Genomic DNA, 23,949 nt, shown 5'->3' on the forward strand with positions numbered 1-23,949 from the left:
GTAGCCTATATACTGTATATATGAATGTATAAGTATTCATATCTCTGCGTATTTATTTCATATAATTATGTATTTACAAAGGTTTCCCTGGAACATGAATCTCTAAATGCTGAAATAAGATTTGATGTGATGAAGTGGGATGAAATAAATTTAATGCATATTGATAAGAGTTTCACTGGAAGTGAGTTCAGATCTTAACAAGTCAAAAGAGGGTAAGAGAGGGGAACAGGAGAGCATATTTTGAGGTTTTGTTTTAGTTAGATATATGTTATTCTACATTATGTAATATTTTTGTTTGACAGTTTTTGTCAGCAATTATAATTTTCTCTTTTGAAGATACAGTATATTCATGATACGATAATGTATCATCAATCAGTTTCATTCAGTTTATAAAGAACACCAAATTTCAGGTGGAGCTGCTTAGTAAAAACGGTAATGTTTATGAAGGGACAAAATAAATATTTACCAGAAAATGTAATGCAGCTATATCTTAGTAGACTTTGAATGTTGAATACTTTATTTTGAAATTATTCACACAGTGCCTCACAAACCCAGTTGCCACCCTAAAAATAAACAATAAAATTATGTTAGATAACTCAGATTGTCAAACAGCTTTTTGTTTCTTGGAGGCCAGGTGTTTCAGCCATGCGTCCTTTCTTTGCTCTGCTCTACCCCACCCTGTCAGGCCTGTGATGGGTCAGGCAACTCAATTTCCTCACATCCCCAATCCGTTCAATCAGCCAGTCACTCAACCACAAGCCTCATTCATCTCACTTAGAGACAAATGACCATTTTGGCAATGTCTGAATTAAGAGAGATTTGTCTCAACCCCACCCCCCCTTCCCAATCACTCAGGCCACCTGAATTTACACCATGCTAGTACCGCTTCGCCTTCCTTCAAGTCCGTCTTGTAACATGTGACAGCAGCATTGTATCTGCTCGGTCGACCTCATCTCAAGCGGACACTTTTTGTGCTCTGCCCAGTGCTCATTACAGCACTTTGAGGGCTCAGTGCGATTCCGGCCCCTAGAGGACGTAAAGCTGTATGTTTTGTATCTGCTCTGTTAGTGATTAAATGTTCATTGAATCTGAATAAAAGTGTCTTGCGTGTAATATCTGCAGGGGTTGGATGAAAACTGGACAACATACTGGATGTTTATGCATCAATGAAGATTAAGAGGATTAGAGTTTCCATAGAGAAGATTAGGATGCGTGTTGAATTATATATTTCTCCAACATAGAAACACAGGCTGTTCTTTAGATGAATAAATCTTATAAATTCATCATTTTTATTTTTTCAGAATAAATCTGATGGTTTGTTAAAACACACCGTTTACAGATAATGTACAGTGAATTGATACTGTATATAAACTCAAAAAGAACAACATTAATGATTTGCCTTTTAAAAACAGCTGAGAATGTTTAATGTGAAATATAAGAATTGTGTTCATATCAAGCCTTAAACACAATCAACATTTTCATTTCCAATGCCTCACCTGACTGTACTGAATGTTTTCTTTATATTTCAATATTTCAGAACGTATTCAGGTCAACTGTTCGCAGCGAGGGAAGCATTAACATCCAGTCAACAGAGAAAGGTCAGTTATCTCACGGATCAGAGCCTTTCAAATTTAGTCTCATTAATGTGAATAAGGCGCGTTCACCACACAATACATTTTGAGGACATTACTCCAGCGTGGTGTTATCATGGCATGTGACGGAGAGATATAAAGCTTGATAGCATTATTGGTATGGTTTACCTCCTTTCACAGTCAATACATAATGTAGATGAAGGTATGATATATTTAAAATTGCTGATAATGGCAGGGGAGGCTAAACGGTTGGATGAAAATCCAATTTTGCCACACAATCACCGCAGACGGGACTGAATTCGGCTTATATTAACTCAGTGTGATGTGGTCACAAAACCCAAGTGATTGAGTGTCAAGCAGTGATTGCTTCTAAGATGCTTTGTGGGAGGAGATTGAGGCACAAAAACATAAACGTGGCGGTGGCTGAATGTGAAGCTGTCCATAATAATCCAGTTTAGATGCTCATATGTCCACATTCGCTGCTGACAAAAAATATGATTTAACATAAAAACATGGTATATGATAAACATACAACCCAAACAACTTAAATTGAGTTTAAACAGCATCGTGTAATAAGGAACCGATGGCTGTGCATGGCTGGTTCTTGGAAATTGCTTGGAAATACATAACCATTGGGTAATTAAACATAGAGTGCATAAATTTCATGTGACATTGTTTACACTTATATCCAGTAATTAACAGCCTCCCCCTGTGCAAGAGTGTTGTGGCCTTAGGTATTGTGTGATCAGTTTTAATCTCACAGTGAATCAGGGTGACTGATGTGTTGTTAGAGGGGCTTTATGTACAGTCACATGACGTGGCTTTTAGGCACAACCTGTCATTCTGAATATACAGAATGAAGGACCATCAGTATATGTCATAGTTATTTTGGAGCCCCAAACTAAATGTTGCTCTATTTTACTTATAGTAAAAATAAAAGACCAAAAGCTACAGTTTACATTTCTGTTTTAGAGCTCTCCCACACTGAAGACAAAAATCTTTAAAAGTGGGTCACAAATGTAGCCTGATATATTTTTTTCACCTGGGTATAGTAGCTTGTAGCAAACATTATTCAAACAGGAGCGAAGGGTGCATTTGTTGAAGACTATTTTTAGTGGTGGATTAACACATATTTGCTCTGTTGAGTATTTATGGCAGGAGGGCAGTGTATGTGGGGCTAACTCAAAATAAACTACTACGGGGAAGTTGATGGTAATTATGGAACATGTCACCTGGTGCATTGTGCAGTTGTACAGTGATAGCTCAGGCTGCAGTCAAAAGGATTGATTGATTTTGGTCTTTTCATGGTTTACAAAATAGCAAATGTCTAAATAAATATTGCCAGACGCAAAGGAATAAATATTTGCTGGACAACACTATGTCATTCAAGGGACAAAGCTCTTTTTAAAAAATAGGAACAGAGACTGAAAATATCTGAAATGTGAAGCTGCTTTTTAAATTCTTTAAGCTCATTGTAGCTATTGTTTGTTTGGCTGGTAGCTTTATACTGTTTTGGTTCATTCTCACATTTGTTTCCAGATGCAGATGTTCACAGGAAAATACAAGATATCTAGTGTTGTGCTCAAAATAATTAATGTTTCATTGAACTAAATTAGGCTTCCTGGGAAGATCCATTCATTTCTCAGCTCAGGTGCACTCTCAGTCACAAATGAACGTAAACGAATCCAATTCAGTTGCAAGATCATTTGATCATTCACAGGGATACACTCACATTGGGGCCATGCTTGCTGGTGTTGATATGACCAAATAATCAATCAAGAACAAACACATAATTAAATCGGTAGGGTTGGCTTGCATGATAGTGAAATGTAGAGACTCACCGCTGCTGCTGCTGCTGCCGCTATGATGGCATTACACAAACTGCAGTAACCAGGTTCAGCGATTTCCAGAGTGAAGCCAAACAGTAGATCAGTTAAATGCAAAGGGGTGCAGACGTAACTAACAGGCAGCCATCTTGAATCGGTCCACCTGGTCTGACTAAATTGGGTGATCCAGTCATCTGCCAAAACTACTCATAACTCATTGAAATCTTGACCGTATATTATCTATTACATCAACTATTTGCATAATACTTTTATAGAAAATTACATGATTAAAATCAATTGTAATTTTTAGTAGCCTATGCAGTATAGTATTAGTAGTAGTAGTAGTAGTAGTAGTAGTAACTGCATTTCTGACGTTCATAACAAACTTAACCGTTTAAAAAAATGTCAAAAAACTGAGAAAGTTCTACCTATGGGCAAAATGCTTTGAGGGAGCGAGCGGACCGACGCAAGATGGCGGCCATGTGGCGACACCGTGTCATTTGGCAGCAGCGTTGGGTGAGTCATAGTCTTCTTATATATCTATGGTTAAAAGGCTTATATTGCTGGTAACGGTGTAACAGTGGTAAACGGGAAACCTTTGAAATACCTAGATTTATAAATGGAGACTTGGGATGTGAAGATAACTGCTTTCGCCACTGATAGCATTAGCTGAAGCAATAATCCGTCTGGGGATCATGGTGGTGCTGAAGATCCGGTGAGAGTCGGTGGAGACCAAAAACAGGAGTAAACGAAAATGAAAATTGGAATCGTAGCCTAACCTTAATGGCTGTAACATGGTTACTGCTTTTATTAGAAATAGTTTTTTTATTTATTATTATTATGGCAATTCACAAGAGTCATAAAGCATTTGATTTCTCAGAGTAAGGTTTAATAAATTAAAGTGATCATGCACAAGTTGTGTACAAAAACATTACGGTAAAAAATTAAATTCACAAATAATGCTGCTGTTTTATAACACAATAAAAATGTTACGGTCAGGCAAATGCACCAGTGTGTACACTTTAACAGGAGAGGCTCATTCAACTAAGAACTGCAGGTTACATAAAAACTGTTGAGAAGATAAAAAAATACAGCATCATAAAAATTACCCCCGAAAAATCAGTAGCTTATTATTATTTTTTTTACATCCAGCTATACAATGTTTCACGGTAATAACTGCGCAGCAGGCAGCTGGGAATGTGGACTATAACTTCTAAAGAACAGACCAAAGCAAAATCACAGCGTTACACAATGTTTAACACATGCTGGGTTACGACTACAAAGCAACAAAGACCTCGCACCATGCATGCTGGCCTGTCAGTTTCCGAAAATCCCCCGACAAAAATGGGGAGACATAGAGTACGCACAAGTGTCAGGTTCATCATCCACACCCACTACAGGGGAGGACAGATGTTAGGTCAGCACTAGTCCATACACAGGGCATTTAAAAAAATGTATCAATAAAGGTAATACAAACAGTCAATCGAGTCTTTACACAAAAGAATGACTAGAGAACTGTAGAGAAGTCCAGATCTGTGTTCAGAAGAGCACGTCTTCCTTTTTAATGAGCACCTCCACCACTTGTCTCTGGTAGCGGATGTCATTGAGCGCTGTTATGGCGTCCAGGTTTGGTGCACGCATGAGGGTGGGTCCAAAAACAATGGCGAGGTTCTCTGCGTTCATGAGGTTGAATTTTTCATTCTGTGTTACCCTGCAAATAGGTGTTAGAGTTAGATTAGATGTAGGCTACACTCTGGAAATGAAAGTGTTTTAGAGACTGCAGGGAAAGTTATTGTTGAGAAGTCCTGTTTTATTTGCTCAAAGAGAAACATTGTAACATAGTCACTCATACCTCACTCCTGATCATATCTCAAAGTCAACACTATAGTTATAATTTGAACCACCAAATTGCACAGCAGTTCACTCATTGGTAAGATAAATAATTGATGGGCCCTGTTTCCTGCATATTCAATACTTTGAGTACCACTAAGGTCTTCTGTGCTAGCAGAAAACACATGAACAACCACTTCTTCTGAAATCCCTCCTTGTAATAACTTTCACACAGTCCCTTTGTTCTTAAAGCGTCTGACCAGACTGCTTACCTTTTCAAGTGTGCCATGAGGTACTTGAGAGTTTCGCAGTGCGATGGCGGCAGCAGAGCCAGGGCCTCGCGGAAAGCTTCCAGTTTCTTTTCTGGGTCTGTGAGCTCTGGGAAACAGAGAGGATTGTGCTGTTAGAGTGGCCAGAAAACTGTCTGACCTCAGTAGGACACAAACAGGAATCAATGTACTTATTTCCTGTGGGGTAATAAAAGCCATTAGTCTCTGAGAGGAAGTCTGAGGAGGGCGTGCAGTTTGATATAGTTTATGCAAATTAACCCTGTGCTGTTTAATGTACAGTTTTCTCTTTTGTCTTTTTCTTTTATCCAAGTTTGGGACACAAATTAGTTGCACAATGAGAGTTGAACACTTTACAGAGTTTAGAAACTCATTGACTGTGTTTTGTAAATAATGCTGTGTCTCTTTTCACTCAATATACCATAAAATGGTAGCTCTTAATTATTGAGGTTGTGGTGGATAGCTCCAGGAGGAAAAACACAATCACAACAACCAGCCACGTACAGTGATCCAGTATGACTATAAAGTTTGACATAAAGTTTAATAGTGACTGAGGTTTGTTGTGAACTAATCTGTGTAGTTGTGACGTACTTGCAGCCTCGATGAACCTGGGGTAAGCGTCATACGAGATGATGGGGACGGGCAAATCCCTGAGGTACAGTTTCAGCGCACCCGTGATGATATTGATGTCTTCATAGGCGTTCACTGAGATGTCTGCCTTCTCGCCATCTGTGAGGACGCGTGATGGAATAAAAGAGACAAGAAGAAGAAAAATAGCCATACTGTAAAAAAAAATGTCCCACATCAGCACTTTCACATCACAGTGTGAATTGAAGAATAAAGAGATTGTGTTACAGTGAGTGGGGAAAAAAACTACTCTCGCTCTATTTTTTTGCAAAGTAGCTGCTATCATCCGCCTGGCCTGTTTTATTCTGACTTTCCCTCGGTTATGCATGCGTTCCAGAGCGGGCCATGGCCTACTTGTGCTGGCAGACTGAACATCACAGTGCTGTGAGCTGGAATGACACTCTGTCATGGATGATCCCCCACATGCGGATCTGGCTAAGAGTTCAGCTGACTGCTGCAGGGTTTTTCTTACAGTTAAAATTCACACTGAGCTGGACCAAGACAGGCTCATTCTCACTAAGTCTATACTACTGAATCCCAACACAGCAGAAGAGTTTTTTTTACAGCTTTGTTTAAAGCAGAGAGAGTACAATCCATGGTTAGTATCCCCTCAGGTCCCCCGGTCTCTGCCCACACTGTGAAGCCCTGCGTGAGAGGGACATGTCAGCATAGGATCTGCTCTCCCAGATGGACACTAATCCTTCACTAATGTGTCACTTTCTCATTAATCTGAAATGTTCTGTGCGTCTTATGCAAACATATGTAAGCACGCAACGTCAATTGTCATGTTGTACGCTGACAGAAATCCATAAAACAAGGAGGGCGTACCTTTGTCAAATGTCGTCTTGACTTCTTCCACTGAATCACTGAATCCCGACACTCTGTAGAGGCCTTCAGACTTCAGCCCTTCAGGAACAAACATAAACAACCTTTCAGACGTTGTCACGGCTGTCACAAGTAATGTGGAAAAATTCACCTGCACATGTCGCCGTGGGTAATTTAGGAAACACCATTAAACACTCTTAAATATGCATAAGAAATTAATGTCCACAGTGTCACACAATGGAACGACATGGGCAGATGCAAACAGTTTTCTGCATCACTGGGTAAAATAATAAAGACATAAATCAAACTTAGCTACAGATGTACGTTAGAGGGGAGACAATAAGGGAGCAATGAGTTTCCTACATAGTTGAATGATTTAACCGAAACACAATCAACAAAGGCAGCAGGAAACGGAGTAATGTATTCCTCATTACAGGTTTACAATTACCACCACACTCATCAGTCCTCCCAGTCAACAGTACACCCCCCACTACCCCCCACCACCCCAAGAAAAAAATAATACATTAGTTAGTTAGTAATGCAGTCTGACTTTTAACACCTCAATCTCAACGTCTGTAGTTTCTAATGTAGATCACTGACTGTAAAATCAAAGGAAAGATATTTTACAACAAGGGCTATAACCAAGAGCCATTAACTTGCATTTTAAAGGCATCGTATGAAAGGCTTTCTTTCTCCAGCTAAAAATGTTGATAATGAATGGTTTTCAAGGAGTCATAATAAAACTGAGAGTATGTAATTATGGAAGCAAAGAAGGCAGTAATGTTTTGGTTTAAATTGGTTTAAATTACATGTAATCAATAATTGGTATTTAAATTCTACTTTATTAATAGTTTAAAATGCTTTCCTTTCACAATTTTCGGATTTTATGACGTTTAAATGACCTTCTGCAAAATTTCTCAAAGAAAAAAACGTTATTTAGCGTTACTTTGTAGATTTTATCAAATTAGTATTCAATCAATATTCAGTTGTTTAATTGGTCATTTTCAGATTTCAAATTTATGTAATGTAAAATAAGTGCCAAAATTGGATTGGGTTAAGTCCAACACCATTTTAAACTTCAGAATTATAGATAATCAATCCATCTTGAGCAAATTGATCAGACCTTTATCAGGTCATTAGGTTGCATTTTGTCAGTTAAATGAAAAGGAATTATAAAAGAGAGAGTTAACACCCAAATGTTCAAAATAAATTTGAAGTTGAAATTGAAGCTATAGAGCAAAATGTCGAGAATTTCAAGACTTTGGGCCCTAGTTTCGTTGACCGAGCGAAGTCTAAGTGCAGCGCAGCTTCGCCACGCCAACGGGGCTGGACCAGGTCCATTTCGCAAGATTCGTGGGCCGCGCAGTCAGACTTAGACCAGCGTAAACCCTCCCCTCGTCCCTCCCACCGGCGCAAACGGCGAAGAGGGAGGAGAGAGGGCGGGAGGGAGACAGAAGGAGGAGAGAAAGGCGTGGAGTGGGTTTGACACAGCCGAGTCAGATCTTCACCAATCAAATGAGCTCCTCTCCTCACCTTTAACTGCGCGGAGGGCGATGCGCGCTGCAAGTTTGTCATTTTATACTTGGACTGGACGGAGGAGACAGCGACGCCAGAGGCCGAACCTCTCCCCGGAGGAAACAGCTGTTTCCCCGGAGGTCCGAGCTCAGAGTGACCAATAATGAGTTTACTAATAATAATACAAATATCCTTAATCAGGTTTGATCTGATACACTGAGAACCCCTGCCCAATGAAAGAAACAACAACTAATAAACTAATAAAGAAACTCACATTTATTCAAACCCTGTAAGCAAGATGAGAGGTATAATACAACATAAACAAACACCATGCGTAACGGATAAAATCAGCGTAAAGGACGCTCTCTCTCTCTCTCTCTCTCTCTCTGTCCTCCTCTCTCTCTCTCTCTCTCTGTCCGTCTCTTTTTTTCTCTTTTTTTTCTGTGATAGAGATGCTGAGTATACGGCTATATACTGACTATCTGATACCGAGGCAGTGGTGGTGGACTAAGAGAGATGAAGATTTGTGTTTTGTTTTTCATTACTGTACGGCTGCCTGATGCGCTAATGAATTAATAAGTAAATAAATAAATAAAGCGATCATCACAAGGGCAGAGTGGTATCTCAACACGGCAGCGACATGCAGTCATCCACCCTCAGTCCTGCTTGGGACATCCACAGCTGCTTTTCAGTGCCAGTTCGTCCCTGCTGTGTTAATTCAGGTGGAGTTTCCATTACGCGCCGACAGCCTTTGATCTCTGCTTTGATCTGACGTCAGATGTGACGGGACAATCTATATAGATATAAATTCACGTGTTGATTCCATTAGTTGCATTAAATAGTGGTTATTGTGGATATTTATTGCATTGAAATGTGTCTGGAACTGTGGAGATCTGCCTGTGAGGTCTTGGTGACGTGTGTGCACTGCAGGTCAGTCAGCCAAACTTCCACTGCACCTGCTGCGCTCCGCTCTGCGCTGAGAATAGACCTGGTTGGAGGTGGCGAGCTTTCAGCGCAACCTCGGCGAGACATTTTCGCACAAAACTTCCACTGCACCAAGCTGAATCTGTGACGCCTCCCCCTGCTGCGCGGCCACGCCTATCTCAGCGCAGCACGATCTGCCAATCTTCCAATCTGACTTTGCGCTAGGCTGCGCTGGTCGAAACTTGCATTAGACCGGCTGCGCTACCTTGCGCCACCTGCGCTGCGCCAGCAAACTTTTCTTCACTTCCATAATCCTCCCTCCCCACTTTGCAGCATTTCATTCCTCAGTGGAAATTCTCCACTCAGCCAATTACTGTCTAACTTTAAAGTTGTTGGAGCTTAAAATTGATTCAGCTGGTATTTAAACTTCATTTATCACATGTTCATCTTGGGGATTATTTTTCTCACTAGGTGTTTGACACAAACATACACACAAACACACACACATGTCCTGAACTAACCTCTGGACTCGATCTCTCGTATGCACATGTCCACCACCATGGGTCGCGCTGTGTTATAAGCCTGCACCAGGGTCGTGAGGTCACAGCTGTAGACTTTTCGGATGTGTCTCAGGTCTGGTTTGCAGTCGTTGGGTACCAGTGATGAGCATTGTTTGTGGACGTTCAGACCGCAGTCTACAAAAGAGAGAAGCAGCAGGTGTAGCTCATGAATTTTTGCAGGATTAAAAAAAAAACAGTAGTCATAATGGAGAGGCGGAGTTCATATTTACGCTATAAAATTTGTCAACCAGCAAACAAAGTCAACTGAATGATTTCGTACGGTTCAGTCGTTTTATCTCTCAACTGACGGCTATTATGGAAATTCACATTCGGCACCAGGTTAATTTCAGTTTGGTTGGATGGTTTTTGTGTGTGTTTTGGCTTGCACTGCAGTGTTAATTCCCTTGATCAATATTTGCTGCCTATAATGTCATGAGACCACTGGAGAGCTCCTTTCTTTCTACCACACATGGCATTGGAGTCACCTTGAGCCCCAGAGTCACCTCCAGAGAGCCATTTATTTATCACTAATATCAGATATATTATAAATGAAACAACAATGAACCAGAACCAGAAGGCAGGATGTTAATCTTGTTGTTTTTAACACTTCTTATTTAAATAACAGGCTAAAATTATTTGATAATTTTGCAGTAACCATGTGAGGAAATCCCAATTTGACCGTTTTTTCTTTATTTTCAGACATTAAATTAGTCTCTTTAGGTGTTTAAATAGCACATTAGTCATGATGTCAGTGGAAGTATCCCCACATTGTGTGTTGTCTTCAGACACAGTGGCCGGGGCCTGAGGCACAGCTGTTTCAGGGCAGGATTCACCTTGTCGGGAACAGAGGAGCCCGTGGAGAGCAGAGCACACACAGAGAGAGGGAGAGAGAATCTGCAGCTCTGATGTAAGGGAGATGCATGGAGGGAATTAGAGGAACAGTGAAAACACTGTGGCCTGGAGGAGGGACAATCAGCGCCGCTGCTGCTGCTGCTGCTGCACTCTATTCTTTTCCATATCCAAGCTCACACACAATGGATGTGGAAGCAGCAATTGAGGCGCTGCGGGCTACACTAGACCTAGTTTCCCAGACTAAAATGGGGCAGCTCTTCAAGCTCTTAGATCTTTTGAGCTGCTTCCAAGTTCTGAAAGGGTTTTTTTTTCTGACAAACGCCATGTGCTTTTTTGATTTCTAAAACATAAGAAGTAACGTTTTTGTTTCCTCAGAAGATTAACTACTTTTTAATCTGAAAATGTCTCTCATTGAAAGCCAAGAATCTAAGCCTTAGCGGGACCTCAGACAATATTTAGATTAATATGGGTCCCTTGAGAAATTCATGCAGTCTGCATTTATATGCATTGATGCAGAAATGTAATTACCTTAAGAGATGATTCTCTTAAGGATATGAGACAGGCAGTATAATAGAGGCGGTCCTGTCATCAGACACAGGTCTGCTGAGCTCCTGGTGTCCATGGGAGCACACTGATGGCCCGGGGTCCCAGGTGGGGTGGGTGAGGGTGAGGCATATAGGCCCAAGGGACACCGGGAGACAGGGGATGCTGCTTTACTGCACCGTCAGCTCTGTCTGCGTTGCTATGGCGAGGAGGCTGCAGATCAGTTTTGGCCAAAGGGCTTTGGGAAGTGGTTTAATGGTGGCTGGCTGCTAATTTCTAATCAGCACATTATCACCGTGTCTAACCAAGTCGAGTTACCAGTTGAAACCGGTCTCTCTCTCCGACTGGTTCGTAAAACAAAAACCACCGCTCTTATGTGTTAGATGTTTTGGGTTTTTCTACCAAGTGTTTAAGTTAAATAGGGGTTGAGCTGCGTGACCTAGCTCTTTAGTTGAAGCCGCTGAATTTTAATGTGTGTGGAAACAGAGCTCCTTCCCCACGCTCCGAGCCCCTGCTCCTCATTAAAGAGACATGCCAGCTTTGTTTTCCTTCATGGGCATGATGGGATGAGGCTGGGGGGGGGGCTCACTCTGATGAGGAAATGTGGCACAACAAGCACAAGCAGAGGCTGGATTTCTGGCACTCGGCCAAAAACAGTTCACACATACAAAAAGGAAAAAGGGGGTGGAAGAACATTTTTTTGGTATGCAAATTTGAGCATCATGTGAGACTTCGCTGCCCTAGATTCTGGTAGCTGTGTCTGAATGTGAAGGAATGAGGATGTACTGTATATGAGTGGATGAAGACCGGCTCCGATCATATGTGCCTTTATTTCAATCTCTGTAAGCTTTCAAAATCAAAAACATAAATAATTGATATCGAAGCTCCCACAGATTTCTATGACACACTTTGTTTCATCAATAAAACATTGAAGACACACTTCAGAGTGTATTATCGCACTATTCTGGGATGGGAGAGGAAATCCAGAAACAGCTACAGTGGAGCAGAAATCTCATCACAGTATCTGACAAGCAAATGGGTAAATATAACTGAACCATTTCCCTAACAGTGACAGGACTGAGTGCCTGTATGTTAAATCTATCACACAAAGTAAATACATATCTAGACAGAGTGGCTGTGAATATTTCTTTTTTTCAAATGTGTAGCTCATATTGACATAATGCATTCATCAAAGTGCCGAGAAGTACAACACAGATTTTCATATGCATGAGAATATAGTTACCGTTTTGTTGCTTTTGTGTTTTTTCCATTTATAGTACCTCGTGTTTTACCCATCAAAATCATGGAAGTACACTGTCAGCCTATGTTAATGTAATAATGACATGATGATGCCAGGAAGTGTATGACCATTAGCTGAGAAGAACTTGTCAGCATTTGTAAATCGAATAATAAAAAGGAAAGAATAAAAATTTGAACTGAGTTGGTTGAAAAGATCTGTCAGCACATCCACAACCCCAGTGAAGACAAAAGTAGGTCAAAACTAAGACCCCCAGCATCGAGAAACATACGTACCTGTTACATCATGGCTATAGACCCATAATGTCACTCTGTTATACAACTCATAATCCACAAACTACTGTTGGGATTTTAGATTACAACTGAATAATCCAGCTCCAGATGCACTAAAAACCAAGTAACCCATATAGAGTAATGCCCACTTTGCGCGCCATGAATGTAACAAGATGCTGTGATGTGACAGTTTTATATAACACTGTGTAGATTAGAACAAGATGTACCTGCACATTTGACCCCCTGTGCCATCAGTCCCCACATGAAGCTGGCACAGTGTTCACACCAGTGAGGCCCTCGAAACGTATGGACCTACAACAGAAAGAGAGACAGACAGATATTAGTGATGAAGAGCGATGACCCAACGCAGGGAGAGCAGCGGGTGGCAGCGCCCATTCCCGCCATAAACAACCCATCCTCTCCCACAGCAGGCCCATAGGTGCTGCCGCTACCCTAGAGGAGGCAGAGGAGGAGGATTATGGGTTGTTGTTCAAACAGACCCTCAAACTGACAATACTGAGGTGGGCGCAGCAGCGACTGCAACCAGGGGAGGGTTTGCCATCATAGCACAGCAGGATTTGACACTTCACCTGAGTGAAGGTGCAGGTTGTCAGGGAACCCCCCAAATTTTAACCAGCTAACAATAGCACAGCCAATCAGGGAGGCCTCTGGGAACAAGCTCTCCACACCTCTTCCAGTTCCTGCTCTCATCACCTGCAGTGTTGTTGTCATGTGCCATTTCTTTTAATGTGTACAGCATGGAGGGATTATAATGTGGCACATACAGTATCTCTTCAGTCTGTGCTACCTGCACTGACTAAAAGAAATTAATTTGGGTAATTCAAAAGGGTTTTGATATGAAGGTATCAAACTGATACATGTACTGGTGTACAACAGCAGCAGCCCCCATCATATAAAATAATTCACACAAAAAAGACAAAACCATTTAGCCCAAACATATTGTTACAGAGAAGAACATAAATGTTAAGATAAAACCATCCAAGCGCTTGATTTGTAAAGTTTTAAATTTAAAAGATATGTTTTCACACAAAGATATTACTGTTTGGTACATTTATACATCAAAATATTTCTTTATTCTACACTCCTGCTTGATCGTGAAGGCTCTTATAATGTTGAAATGCAACATTCAGCAATACAAGGGAACAAAGCAACAGAAATAAACCAGTGAGCATCAGCAGTTTGAAAGCCTCGAAGGCAATATTTCACCCCCTGCTCTCCATCCCATTAACCAGCCAAACTAGGAGAGAGAGCCTGAGCCAAACAGGGATACACTCCTCCACTGTTTCCCCTCTCCACTGGCCTAATCTGTCCATCTGGTGCTCAAACTAACAGCAGTGGTCCACAGACCACCCAACAGATTTTCTTTTGATAGAAGCTCACTGGACAGACCAAAACAGTTCTGTTTTTCATCCCCTCTCTCCCACTCAGTTACACACACACAACCCACCCCACCCCTTCTTCCATCTCCCACAAGGGAAGCACTGGAAGCAGCCCTCTGGCCACACATCATGATGAAATTAAAAGAAACAATTTGGAGTTGCAACAGCTGACAAGACTTCCTGGAGTTGACTCTGTCTCACCTTGAAGTTGTGGACTTTCTCAGATTTTGGTGTGCGGTCGCTCTCCTTCAGCGTGGCTCTGCGTACCAGTGAGGTGAGCTGTGAATAGGCGAATAGTTTAAGTGGCTGCCAGAAAGTGGCTGGAGGTTTCTGTGGCCCCATCCTCATCCCCAGAGCGGCCGCCAGAATATCCTCCTGATTGGCCTCTCGCTTGGCCTTTTGCACCAGGGACTTCTCTTCCTTGTGAACCTCGTAGGACTCTCTAGATGGCATGCTGGTGCTGCTGTTTCCCAAAACAAGATGAAGGAACAAACCCAGAAGAAAAGTACAAAAAAAATAAACAAGGGTAAAAGTCCTTGATGCTCAGAGCAAGTCTCTATCAAATGATATTAATTGCATCGTCCCAGTTGAACAGAGACATCACAGACAACAAAAATCATAGAAGTCATCTAAAAGAGTCCAAAAGAAAAAAAAAATAGTGGTCCTGATTAAATCCTCTCACAGCAGTGACAGTAGATCAAGTGGAGCCTCTGTGATAGGAGTGCCAGGTTTTATACAAAAGAGGTGCAGCCCTGGGTGCTCATGTGGTTCTCTGGGAACGTGTATGCAGATGAGCTGAGTGGCTGCGCTAATCCTCTCCTCCCTGTGTGGAGCTGATATTCTCCCTGGAACAGAGACAGCAAGCACAGTGTTGTGTACGGATGCTGTCAGGGCGGTCAGAGCGAGGGGGAGGAGGAACAGGGGGCGGATCCTGGAGCAGCCACAGCAGATTAAATGGACCCCACCAGCCAATCGCAGCATGGATACACCAGCTTTGTAGTATAGCCACCTCCCCCGCCCCCCACACAACACAACCATCTCCATGAGATACCCAGGCAAGGGAGGGGAGGCGAGGGGAGGGGGGTCTGGATAGTATGCAATGAGAGTGGGATGATAATGAGCAATGAATGAGTCATGCATCAAGAGTAGGCTGCACAACTTGCGACAGCAGTGGGCCGTTGGAGAGAGGAGCTATTTTCAAAATCGTGTTGCCACAGAAACTGGTCATGACTGGGACCACAAAGAGCAAGAGCACAAAAGCATGAAGGCAATATATGACATCACCGATTACACATAGTGATACTCTGGCTGTCATAAAGATAAAATACATTTCATATTCAGCAGCATTTGGATTAAAAAAAAGTAAGAAAAACAAAACATAAAACGAAGAAAGAAACAGAAACATGAAGAGCTCTGTTAATTAAAGAGGGTAGATTGTGTTTCATCAAACCATTGATGAAGAAACAGCTTTGAAATTTTTAATGTGACACTCAGATTAAAATCCCAATGCTCTGTTTGAGAGGAGGACGTTTGTGTATTTGTGCCCTTGTTTTTTTTTTCTGGGTTAAATGAAACGCTCTGAATTGCCTTTGTTTATGAGACAGACTCTACATCTTATCAGTAAATAATGTAAACACCCCAAGTGAATCAATTTTCAAATCATTTTAAATGTCACGCAATAACAAAGTAGTTTAATAATTTGTGCTATAAATCAATATTCACCATCCTCTGCAATTTATTCCATCCTTTATGGTAAAATATGCAATAAAGAATTAAACGACTTGTGTCTGTGGCTGGCGTGTGATTGGGAGGCTGGGATGTTGTCGTTGTCTTTACAGTCTTTGTCTGAATGTTCATTTTCCTTGAGGTTCAGACTGATGCAAGCACAGTGTTGTGTGTATGCAAATGAAGTATCAAATATAGCATCGCAACAGTGATGTGGGAGAAAGGATCCGCAACCTGCTCCTGCAATTCACACTGCACGTCAAATGTGATTACGCTCCCACGTCTCAGAGCCTATAATTCAGACTCAGCTGCTAAAGTGCGACGTTCTCACCTCTGTGGGAGACAGCTGGGAGAGAGGAAGTGACTGCACGCACTCTCCTTTTGGAAATCAATGAGTGACTGTTGTAGCTCTTGCTCGCTCCATCCTCAGCAGAGGGGTAGATGGAAAATGAGAGCAGGAGCGGTGGCGGGGAGCGGGAGAAGGGCTTTGAAGATCAGTGTACTTATGTAGAATGGCATCCCAAACTGTGGTGTCTGACAGAAACATGAAAGACATGAAGGTTTCCAGTGAAGCTCTCCTCTCCCGTGCTCAGTGAAAGTCTCTGCTCAGGAGGGTACCTGAGAGTGGTATAGATAAAAGTCTGTAAGAGCCTTTTATATGCACCGGTTCATCCTCTCAGACCCCTGAGCACTTTAGAGGGTTTTTTTGCAGCGTAACTGAGTTTCCCGCTGTTAAGTGCAGAATGAGCGTCTGACTCCCAGGATGTGGTTTACTTTGAACGCAGCTCTAATTGACACTGATTGATTTGCCTGTTTCCCCCTAAAAACATGTCCAGAGACGGGACTCTTGAGGATGGATGTATACAATGCTGTATCTTCTCCATCTCTGTAATGTCCTTCTGTGTCCAGCCTGGAAATCTGAGCTTATCTGAGTGTCTGGATCCTGCCACATTGTAAGATTTATGCAGTCATTTGCTTCTGCTATAAAACAATTTGATTCTGCTTTGACCCAGAAACCAGCACAATCACAAACTTTCACATTCATTGGTTAAACTTTATGTCCTCTCTCCCACCCACCTCCTTTTAAGCCATTAAGCTGCTGAAGACTCTGGCGACTATTTCTGAGGGGTGGTTGTTACGTTATGAAATGTTCTTCTAATGCACAGCTGACCCAGCACAGACATAAGAGCCATTAAGAGAACATCCTGTGATCTGATCGCAAACTCTCAGGGCTATGATTTCTATCTTCCATCCCAGCCTCTCACATAACACACTTCACTTGAGCTAAATAAATAACCTCATAATCCAATTCACGATTCACAGCGAAAGCAACGACCTGCAGTTGAAGTGCTATGCGCAACAACTAAAGGGCTTCGAATTAATGCCAAGCGCTCCTCATGAAGCAAACTCATCCTTTAGCAAAGCTGCAAATCATGTTGTTACATAATGTTACGTAAGCGGAAACTACAGCATGATGATGAGAGCGAGAGTGAGGAATTCATGATAAACACCAAGAGTATAGAGGAGTGATGTCAGTCAGTGGGATGTCTGCTCACTGGTCACTTTCAGGAGAGCTACGTGCCGTCAAGTGTGTGAAATGACCACAACAAATCTGAATCCTGCCCTGCATGTTGGTACTGTGATAGCACTTAAACTGTTTCATTTACATTTTCTAGCTATTTGAAATGCAGGATATTGGAATAAAATACTTTTTCATTACATAATCATTCATTAAGGACCTGGCAGCCAAAAGCCCAGTCCAAAGTGAATCAGAGATAGACAAAGGCTCCATATGGTTGAGCCGCCACTGCCAGAAAATACCACATATGCAGAGGATGCGGCGCAAATTGTTGCTGTTTTGCTTGGCTTGCAGGAAACACGGAGCAAATTGCACCACAGTCACTGGAACGGATAGATTACCTGGATGTGGCCAGAACAGCCTGTGCTTTGACAGTGATGTATGGTCGGTTGCTATCACTGTTTGCTATTCAGGCAGCAAGGTCAGAGCATGCGTGGGACACAATGCACAGTGTGAAGGTATAGTCACAGCAGCATTTTAAGCGTGGATTTATCCCAGCTTGTCCTTTTTTTTCCTCCAGAGGGATAAAAACCCGCATGAACATGGTTAAATCAGTGCCACCTGTCTGCTCTTTGAAATCCTTTTAAAAGAGGAATATTTCATCACTGAACCTGAATCCCAATGGATGCATGGGATGACTTAAGCAGTGCAGTCTGAACATGCCAGATACACAGTACCAAATGTAGCAGTGACTCAGTGCTTCAATGACATGGAAGCAAATCAGTGATCACATTACTGCTGTCAGACTCTGCGCTCACAGTAAACAACATGACTTTGATAGAAAGCCTTTACACTTTTATCAAATTCTGGTGTTGTAGACAAAACAGTGTTGCACAAAATCTAACCTAACTTTTAAATATAAGAATCCATATGCATACTTTTAATCACGAAATAGTGGTGGAATGACGATCCAAGCCAATAAGGCTACAGTCAGTCGATTGTAAACACCACCATTAATCCAATCTTGAGAAACAATTTGGTCTTCACGCAGCCATCTACTTGGGAATCACCTGCTTTTATGAAGAACGACTGGGTCTTACATGGAATGACAAATGGTTGTGAAGAATAATTAAAAAGCTTGAGTGGTTCTTTATCTCTGTGTGGAGCACTCACCCCCTCAACAACAGTGTGAATGCCAGTGTTTGGAGCTTGATGAATGCCTCATTGTGCATCAGCTATTTTGGCAACAGGGTGATGATAACAGGATAGAATGATTTAGTTAATGCCTGAAATGCTTTACCTATATTCTTAAAGGATTAGTCCAACAGTTTGAGTAACTAGTTCCTTTCTTTCGAAGACTAAAATGAGTAAATCTACATCAACCCAATATTGCATGTCGTAGCATGGATAGTCATGGGAAACATCTCTGTGTTTACACTACAGCATACTTTCAGACTCAAGATGTCTCTGTAATTAAAGAGTTTTACAGCGTTGTTGCTAAAAAAGAAAAAAAAAAAAAAAGTTACACACTGACAATACAATATTTTTGTCTTACCGTGAATAGCAGAACTTGGTTGACATTAAGCAACAATGTTTGGTGGTTTCAGGCTGAATGTACATCTAAACTTTCAGAGGTTTACAGTCGTATTTAGGATTTTGATGTTGGAGTCACAACCTGTAATCATCATAACTCCCATAAAACATAAACACAGTCAATAATATGTTGGTGGTGTTTTGTGTTTATGCACTATTCAGAGAAAGTGAGGAAGAGTGATGACATGAAAACTGTATTTCACATTTTTAAAATCCAGATTTATATCAATGATGATATTACATTTTGATGTTAAACAGATTCAACATGTTAATTAGAAGAGGAGCCAGGCTAGCAGTGTTAACCTAAGCTATGTAAACCACATGCTGGCTTCGGCTCTGTGCAAACATTACATTTAATTTATATCAAAGAAAGAGAAGCATATTTCTCTCGAGTGTTGAACTTGTCCTTTTAAGTCTCCCCCCACTCACCTGACACTTCACTAGGTTCAGATAGAAGCTTGTTAAATGTTTCCACACTTTCAGATTTCAGATTTTCTTTTTGTATTTATTGCAAGTAAAGAGAGATATCAAATTAAGGAGAAAAGGAAAAAGTTAAATCACAATATCTGCAGGCTTGTCTGTGGATGTGTGCTAATGCTTCACATATTCATGAAAAACTCCCTGTGAGCATCCACAGTGGGAATAATCTGGTGCAGAACATCACACGCTGCTCTCGTAATCACTGATGGCTAGAGAAGCTCCAGTACATATATTTTTTTTCACGCTTATGTAACTGTACCTTCCTCCTCCGCATCCCCGGAGAGACAAAGGCCAGTCCCTGCAGCTTCCTGGAGGACAGAGAGGTTTCATGCAGCTCTTACACAACCAGCTTTGGTCTTATCAATAAGAGACACCAGGTCAAAGGTCGTCTCTGTTCTCATCACACAGAAATCATAAGACTCAAGTGATGAGAAAGTGATGTACAAAGGAACATTTACACTTCCTGAAAATATCTAGATTAAGCAGCTGGGTGCACAGCTGGAGCTGGACCCAAAGGACCCACAAATGACAGAAATCCTCAAAGCAAGCTGAACCATACCAATTACATTATGTGTTTTAGTCATGTCAAGCGTCATGTTGGTTATAATAAAAGCATTATGGTCCTCTTTCAAAAATACTGACAGAAGATTAAAAGATTTCAACGTATATAGATCAAATATATGTCAAAACACGTCCTTCGATATATATGTATATATATATATATATATATAGAGTTTTGTCCAAAAAGAAATAAATTAATTTCCTAAAAAAAAGAAAGAATTATGATTATTATAGGCATAATAGAACTGTTGTTCAACATGTCCAATAAATAAATTAAATTAATTAATAACTAATCTTGTAAGTCAAACTTTTAAGATTTAATTTCAAGGAAATTCTTCTGGAAATTACCAGCAGAACTAAAATACACCAATTCCTGCAACCAGTGTCACACAAGAGTAGAGGCTGTTGTAGCAACATACTAGTGTTTGACTCTATGGTGAACATTGGCAATGATGAGGAACGCAAAGCTATGGAGAGCATAACACACATTTAATCAGTGCTATAATAATAACACAAAGGTTAAATGTAAAAAAAGAAAAGAAAGAAAATGATAGAAAAAAAAATCATGCTCAAATTTAATCTTCAGCTATTCTCTGTGGGTAGGCTATAGACACAAGACAAGACAAGAAAATACATGTATGAGTACGTGCTTCTTACAGTAGCCTACATAAGCAATGGAAAGAAAATGTGTGTTTCAGAATAAAGCTGCACTGTAACAATCCTGTGGCTCCGTTTTTCAGTGTTTGTGGACAGGTGGCCAAGAGTCACATCTAAGCAGCAGGGCTTGACTCTCTGATCAGTAATCTGTTCGCTGCCTGCTCCGGCTGGAGAGGACAACAACCTGTGGACTGCTGACCATATTGTGTTTCACTCACTGTAGAAGAATAGCATCTGTTTTGTACCCCGTTCCCATGAGAACAGTGTTTCTGAGTCGATAGACTTCTTTTATACACCATCGCTTATCTTACTGGCTGAAGTGATCCAACTAGTCCCAGGAGGGGGCGGTGTTAATAGATATTTTAGAAGTGCTGATGTATGAATAATTTGATTAGTGCACTTTAAACTGAAAGCATGCTGCTTTCTGAGGAACTGAGTGTAGTTTTATGGTTAAAGAAATGTATGTCTAAATGCATCTCACTCTCATTTCTAAGTAATGCGGAGAGGAGAGAGAATAAAAATCATGACTAATTGAAAAAAAAGTAGACATACCCGGTAATTATGTAACGTTGCAGCATGGCGCTCTCCAGAACGGTAGCCTGCAGCTCTAATCATCCCTGAAAATGTTCAGGGATCAGCTTATTAAAATGCCTGACAGTTTATAAACAGCAGTGTGAGCACTTCTGATGGTGAAAGTTTTTTTTGTGGCATAGCCATTAGCAGGTTTCAATCCTCCTCTGTGAAAATGACCTATGGCGTACCACAGGGATCTGTTCTGGGACCGCTCCTGTTCTCTTTGTGCATGTTCCACCGGGAGCATGATGTATTTTTTAAACAGCTACATTGTGTTACATTCACACATCAGATCAGTCACCTTTTGTACCTCCTGTCATATCAGCTGTAAATTGAAGCCTGTATGTGTGATCCTTCTAATAATCTATCTTCGGTTTCTGTTAATTGTTCACACCTCACAAGTGCCATTTGGAAAAGCTGTGAAAACCAATTAGAATATGTTCTTTCTATTGCAAATCTCTATCAAAACAGCTTCTGGCTTTTCACATACAGAGAGTTGATTGTGCTCTGGATGCTCCAACTCTCAACTATGAGATCCTGGGAAAACGGTGACACCAGCACTAGATCAATCAATCAATCAATCAATCAAACACTTTATTTGTCCCCAAGGGGCAATTTAAAAAGGCATAAAGAGCAGCATTAAGACAAACAAGACATCAGACAACATAGAAACATTCACAAAGTGCTTCAGTAAAAAATTATAGCAGCTGTCAATTTCAAAGTGCTCTGTGCATCATGTTAAAGTGCTATGTGCATTCAGTCTGGCGGGGGCTGGGCAAAGTTGTTGAGACAGGGAGGGGTCATTGTTCATAAGTTGGACTGCTGTGGGAACAAAGGTGGCCCTCCTCCTTTGTGTCCTGCAGCGCGGACAACGCAGTCTGCGTCCCGATGGGAGCCACTCGAACACAGAATGTAATGTGTGTGAGGAATCGTGTAGGATCCTGTGAGCGGTGCGGAGTGTTTGCTGGTCACAAAAGGCAGACAAAGCTCTAACAGGGTGTCCAATGATTTTAGAGCAGACTTTGGTGATGCTGAGTAAGCGTGTCCGGTCTTGCAGGCTGATTGAGTGAAACCATGAGATGAATGAGAATGTAAGTACGCTCTCAATGAAGGAGTGGTAGAAGGTCAGGAGAATATCTTTGTTCACATCAAACGATCTCAGCTTCCTGAGCAGGTATTGTCTCTGGTGGCACTTCTTAATGATCTCCTCGGTGTTGGAGGAAAACCTTAGAAGGCCGTCGAATGTTGTGCCCAGGTACCTGTATTCCTCCACCAACTCCACAGGCTCCCCCTGGATGGTGGTAGTGACAGCCTCTGCTAATTGTCTCTGCTTGCTGGAGAATGTTACAATGACCTCTTTGGTTTTGGTAGAGTTCAGCTGGAGACAGGCGCCCTCACACCAGGTAATAAAATCCTGAAATACAGAGCCATGGTGCAGGTTAGGGACAGAGAGCAGAGAGAGCAGGACTGTGTCGTCAGCAAATTTCACCAGGTGGCAGTTTGGCTGAGTGGACCTGCAGTCATCAGTGTAGAGGATGTAGAGCAGGGGCGATAAGACACAGCCCTGCGGGGAGCCGGTGGAGGTGTGGAGGATGTTGGAGTATGAACCATTGACAAACACCCTCTGAGACCGGTTGGTTAAAAAGTCAATAACCCACTTAATGACCTGGTGGTCCAAGTTAAAGCGAGTATTTAACTTCTCAGCAAGGATGTGTGGCTGCATGGTGTTAAATGCAGAAGAGAAGTCTGCGAACAGGAGCCTGGCGATGGTGTTGGGGGTCTCCAGGTGTTTGTGGATGGTCTCCAGGATAAATATCTTGGCATCATCCACTCCCCTGCCGGCCCTGTACGCGAACTGCAATGGATCCATCATAGGCTCAACAGACTTGGTGATAGAGTTTTTAATTATCCTCTCCATCGCCTTCATCACCAGGGAGGTAAGGGCCACCGGCCTCAGATCATTTAATACCTTAGTGGGGCCCTTCTTGGGGATGGGGATAACTGTGGAATGTTTCCACTTCCGGGGCACTGTGCTGCAGTTCATGGAGGTCTGGAACAGCTGCTGGAATACCTCCCCCAGCTGCTCAGCACAGTGCTTCAGGGTCCGCCCACAGATGTTGTCAGGTCCAGTGGCAGTGTTGAGTTTTGTCCTCTTGAGGGCTCTCACCACCTCTTCCCTGCTGAAGGTGATGGTGGTGTCACCAGGATGGAGTGAGGAGATGATGGTCTTAAGCTCTGTGCTGTTGTCCATTTCGAATCTTGAGAAGAATGAGTTGAGGTCATTGGGTAAAGATGTTGTATTGCAGCCATCAACCTGGATGGGTTTGTGACTGGATGCAATACAGTTCACCGCTGCCATGTTCTTCAGACCCTGCCAGGCGGAGCGAAGATTCCCCTGGGTAAAGGAGACCTCCACTTTGTTTTTGTAATCCAGCTTGGCCTTTTTAATGGCACGCTTGACCTCTCGACTGACCTCCTTCTTTTCCTCCTCCGAGCCAGTGAAGAAAATCCTCTTTTTCTTGTTGAGTAC

General features: G+C 41.8%; 1 protein-coding gene across 1 annotated transcript; it reads right to left on the reverse strand.

Annotated features, from left to right (window-relative positions):
- Window positions 1-4,957: 4,957 nt before the first annotated feature.
- Window positions 4,958-14,764, reverse strand: chn1 (chimerin 1; the record flags this gene model as incomplete). Its single annotated transcript, XM_083997440.1, has 7 exons — window positions 4,958-5,129; window positions 5,521-5,626; window positions 6,127-6,264; window positions 6,991-7,068; window positions 9,948-10,121; window positions 13,139-13,223; window positions 14,513-14,764. 7 exons carry the CDS (start codon window positions 14,762-14,764, stop codon window positions 4,958-4,960), a joined length of 1,005 nt encoding a protein of 334 aa, XP_083853566.1.
- Between the last annotated feature and the right edge of the window lie 9,185 nt (window positions 14,765-23,949).

The sequence above is a fragment of the Trachurus trachurus genome, assembly GCF_905171665.1.
Source record: "Trachurus trachurus genome assembly, chromosome: 21".
Lineage (NCBI taxonomy): Eukaryota > Metazoa > Chordata > Actinopteri > Carangiformes > Carangidae > Trachurus > Trachurus trachurus.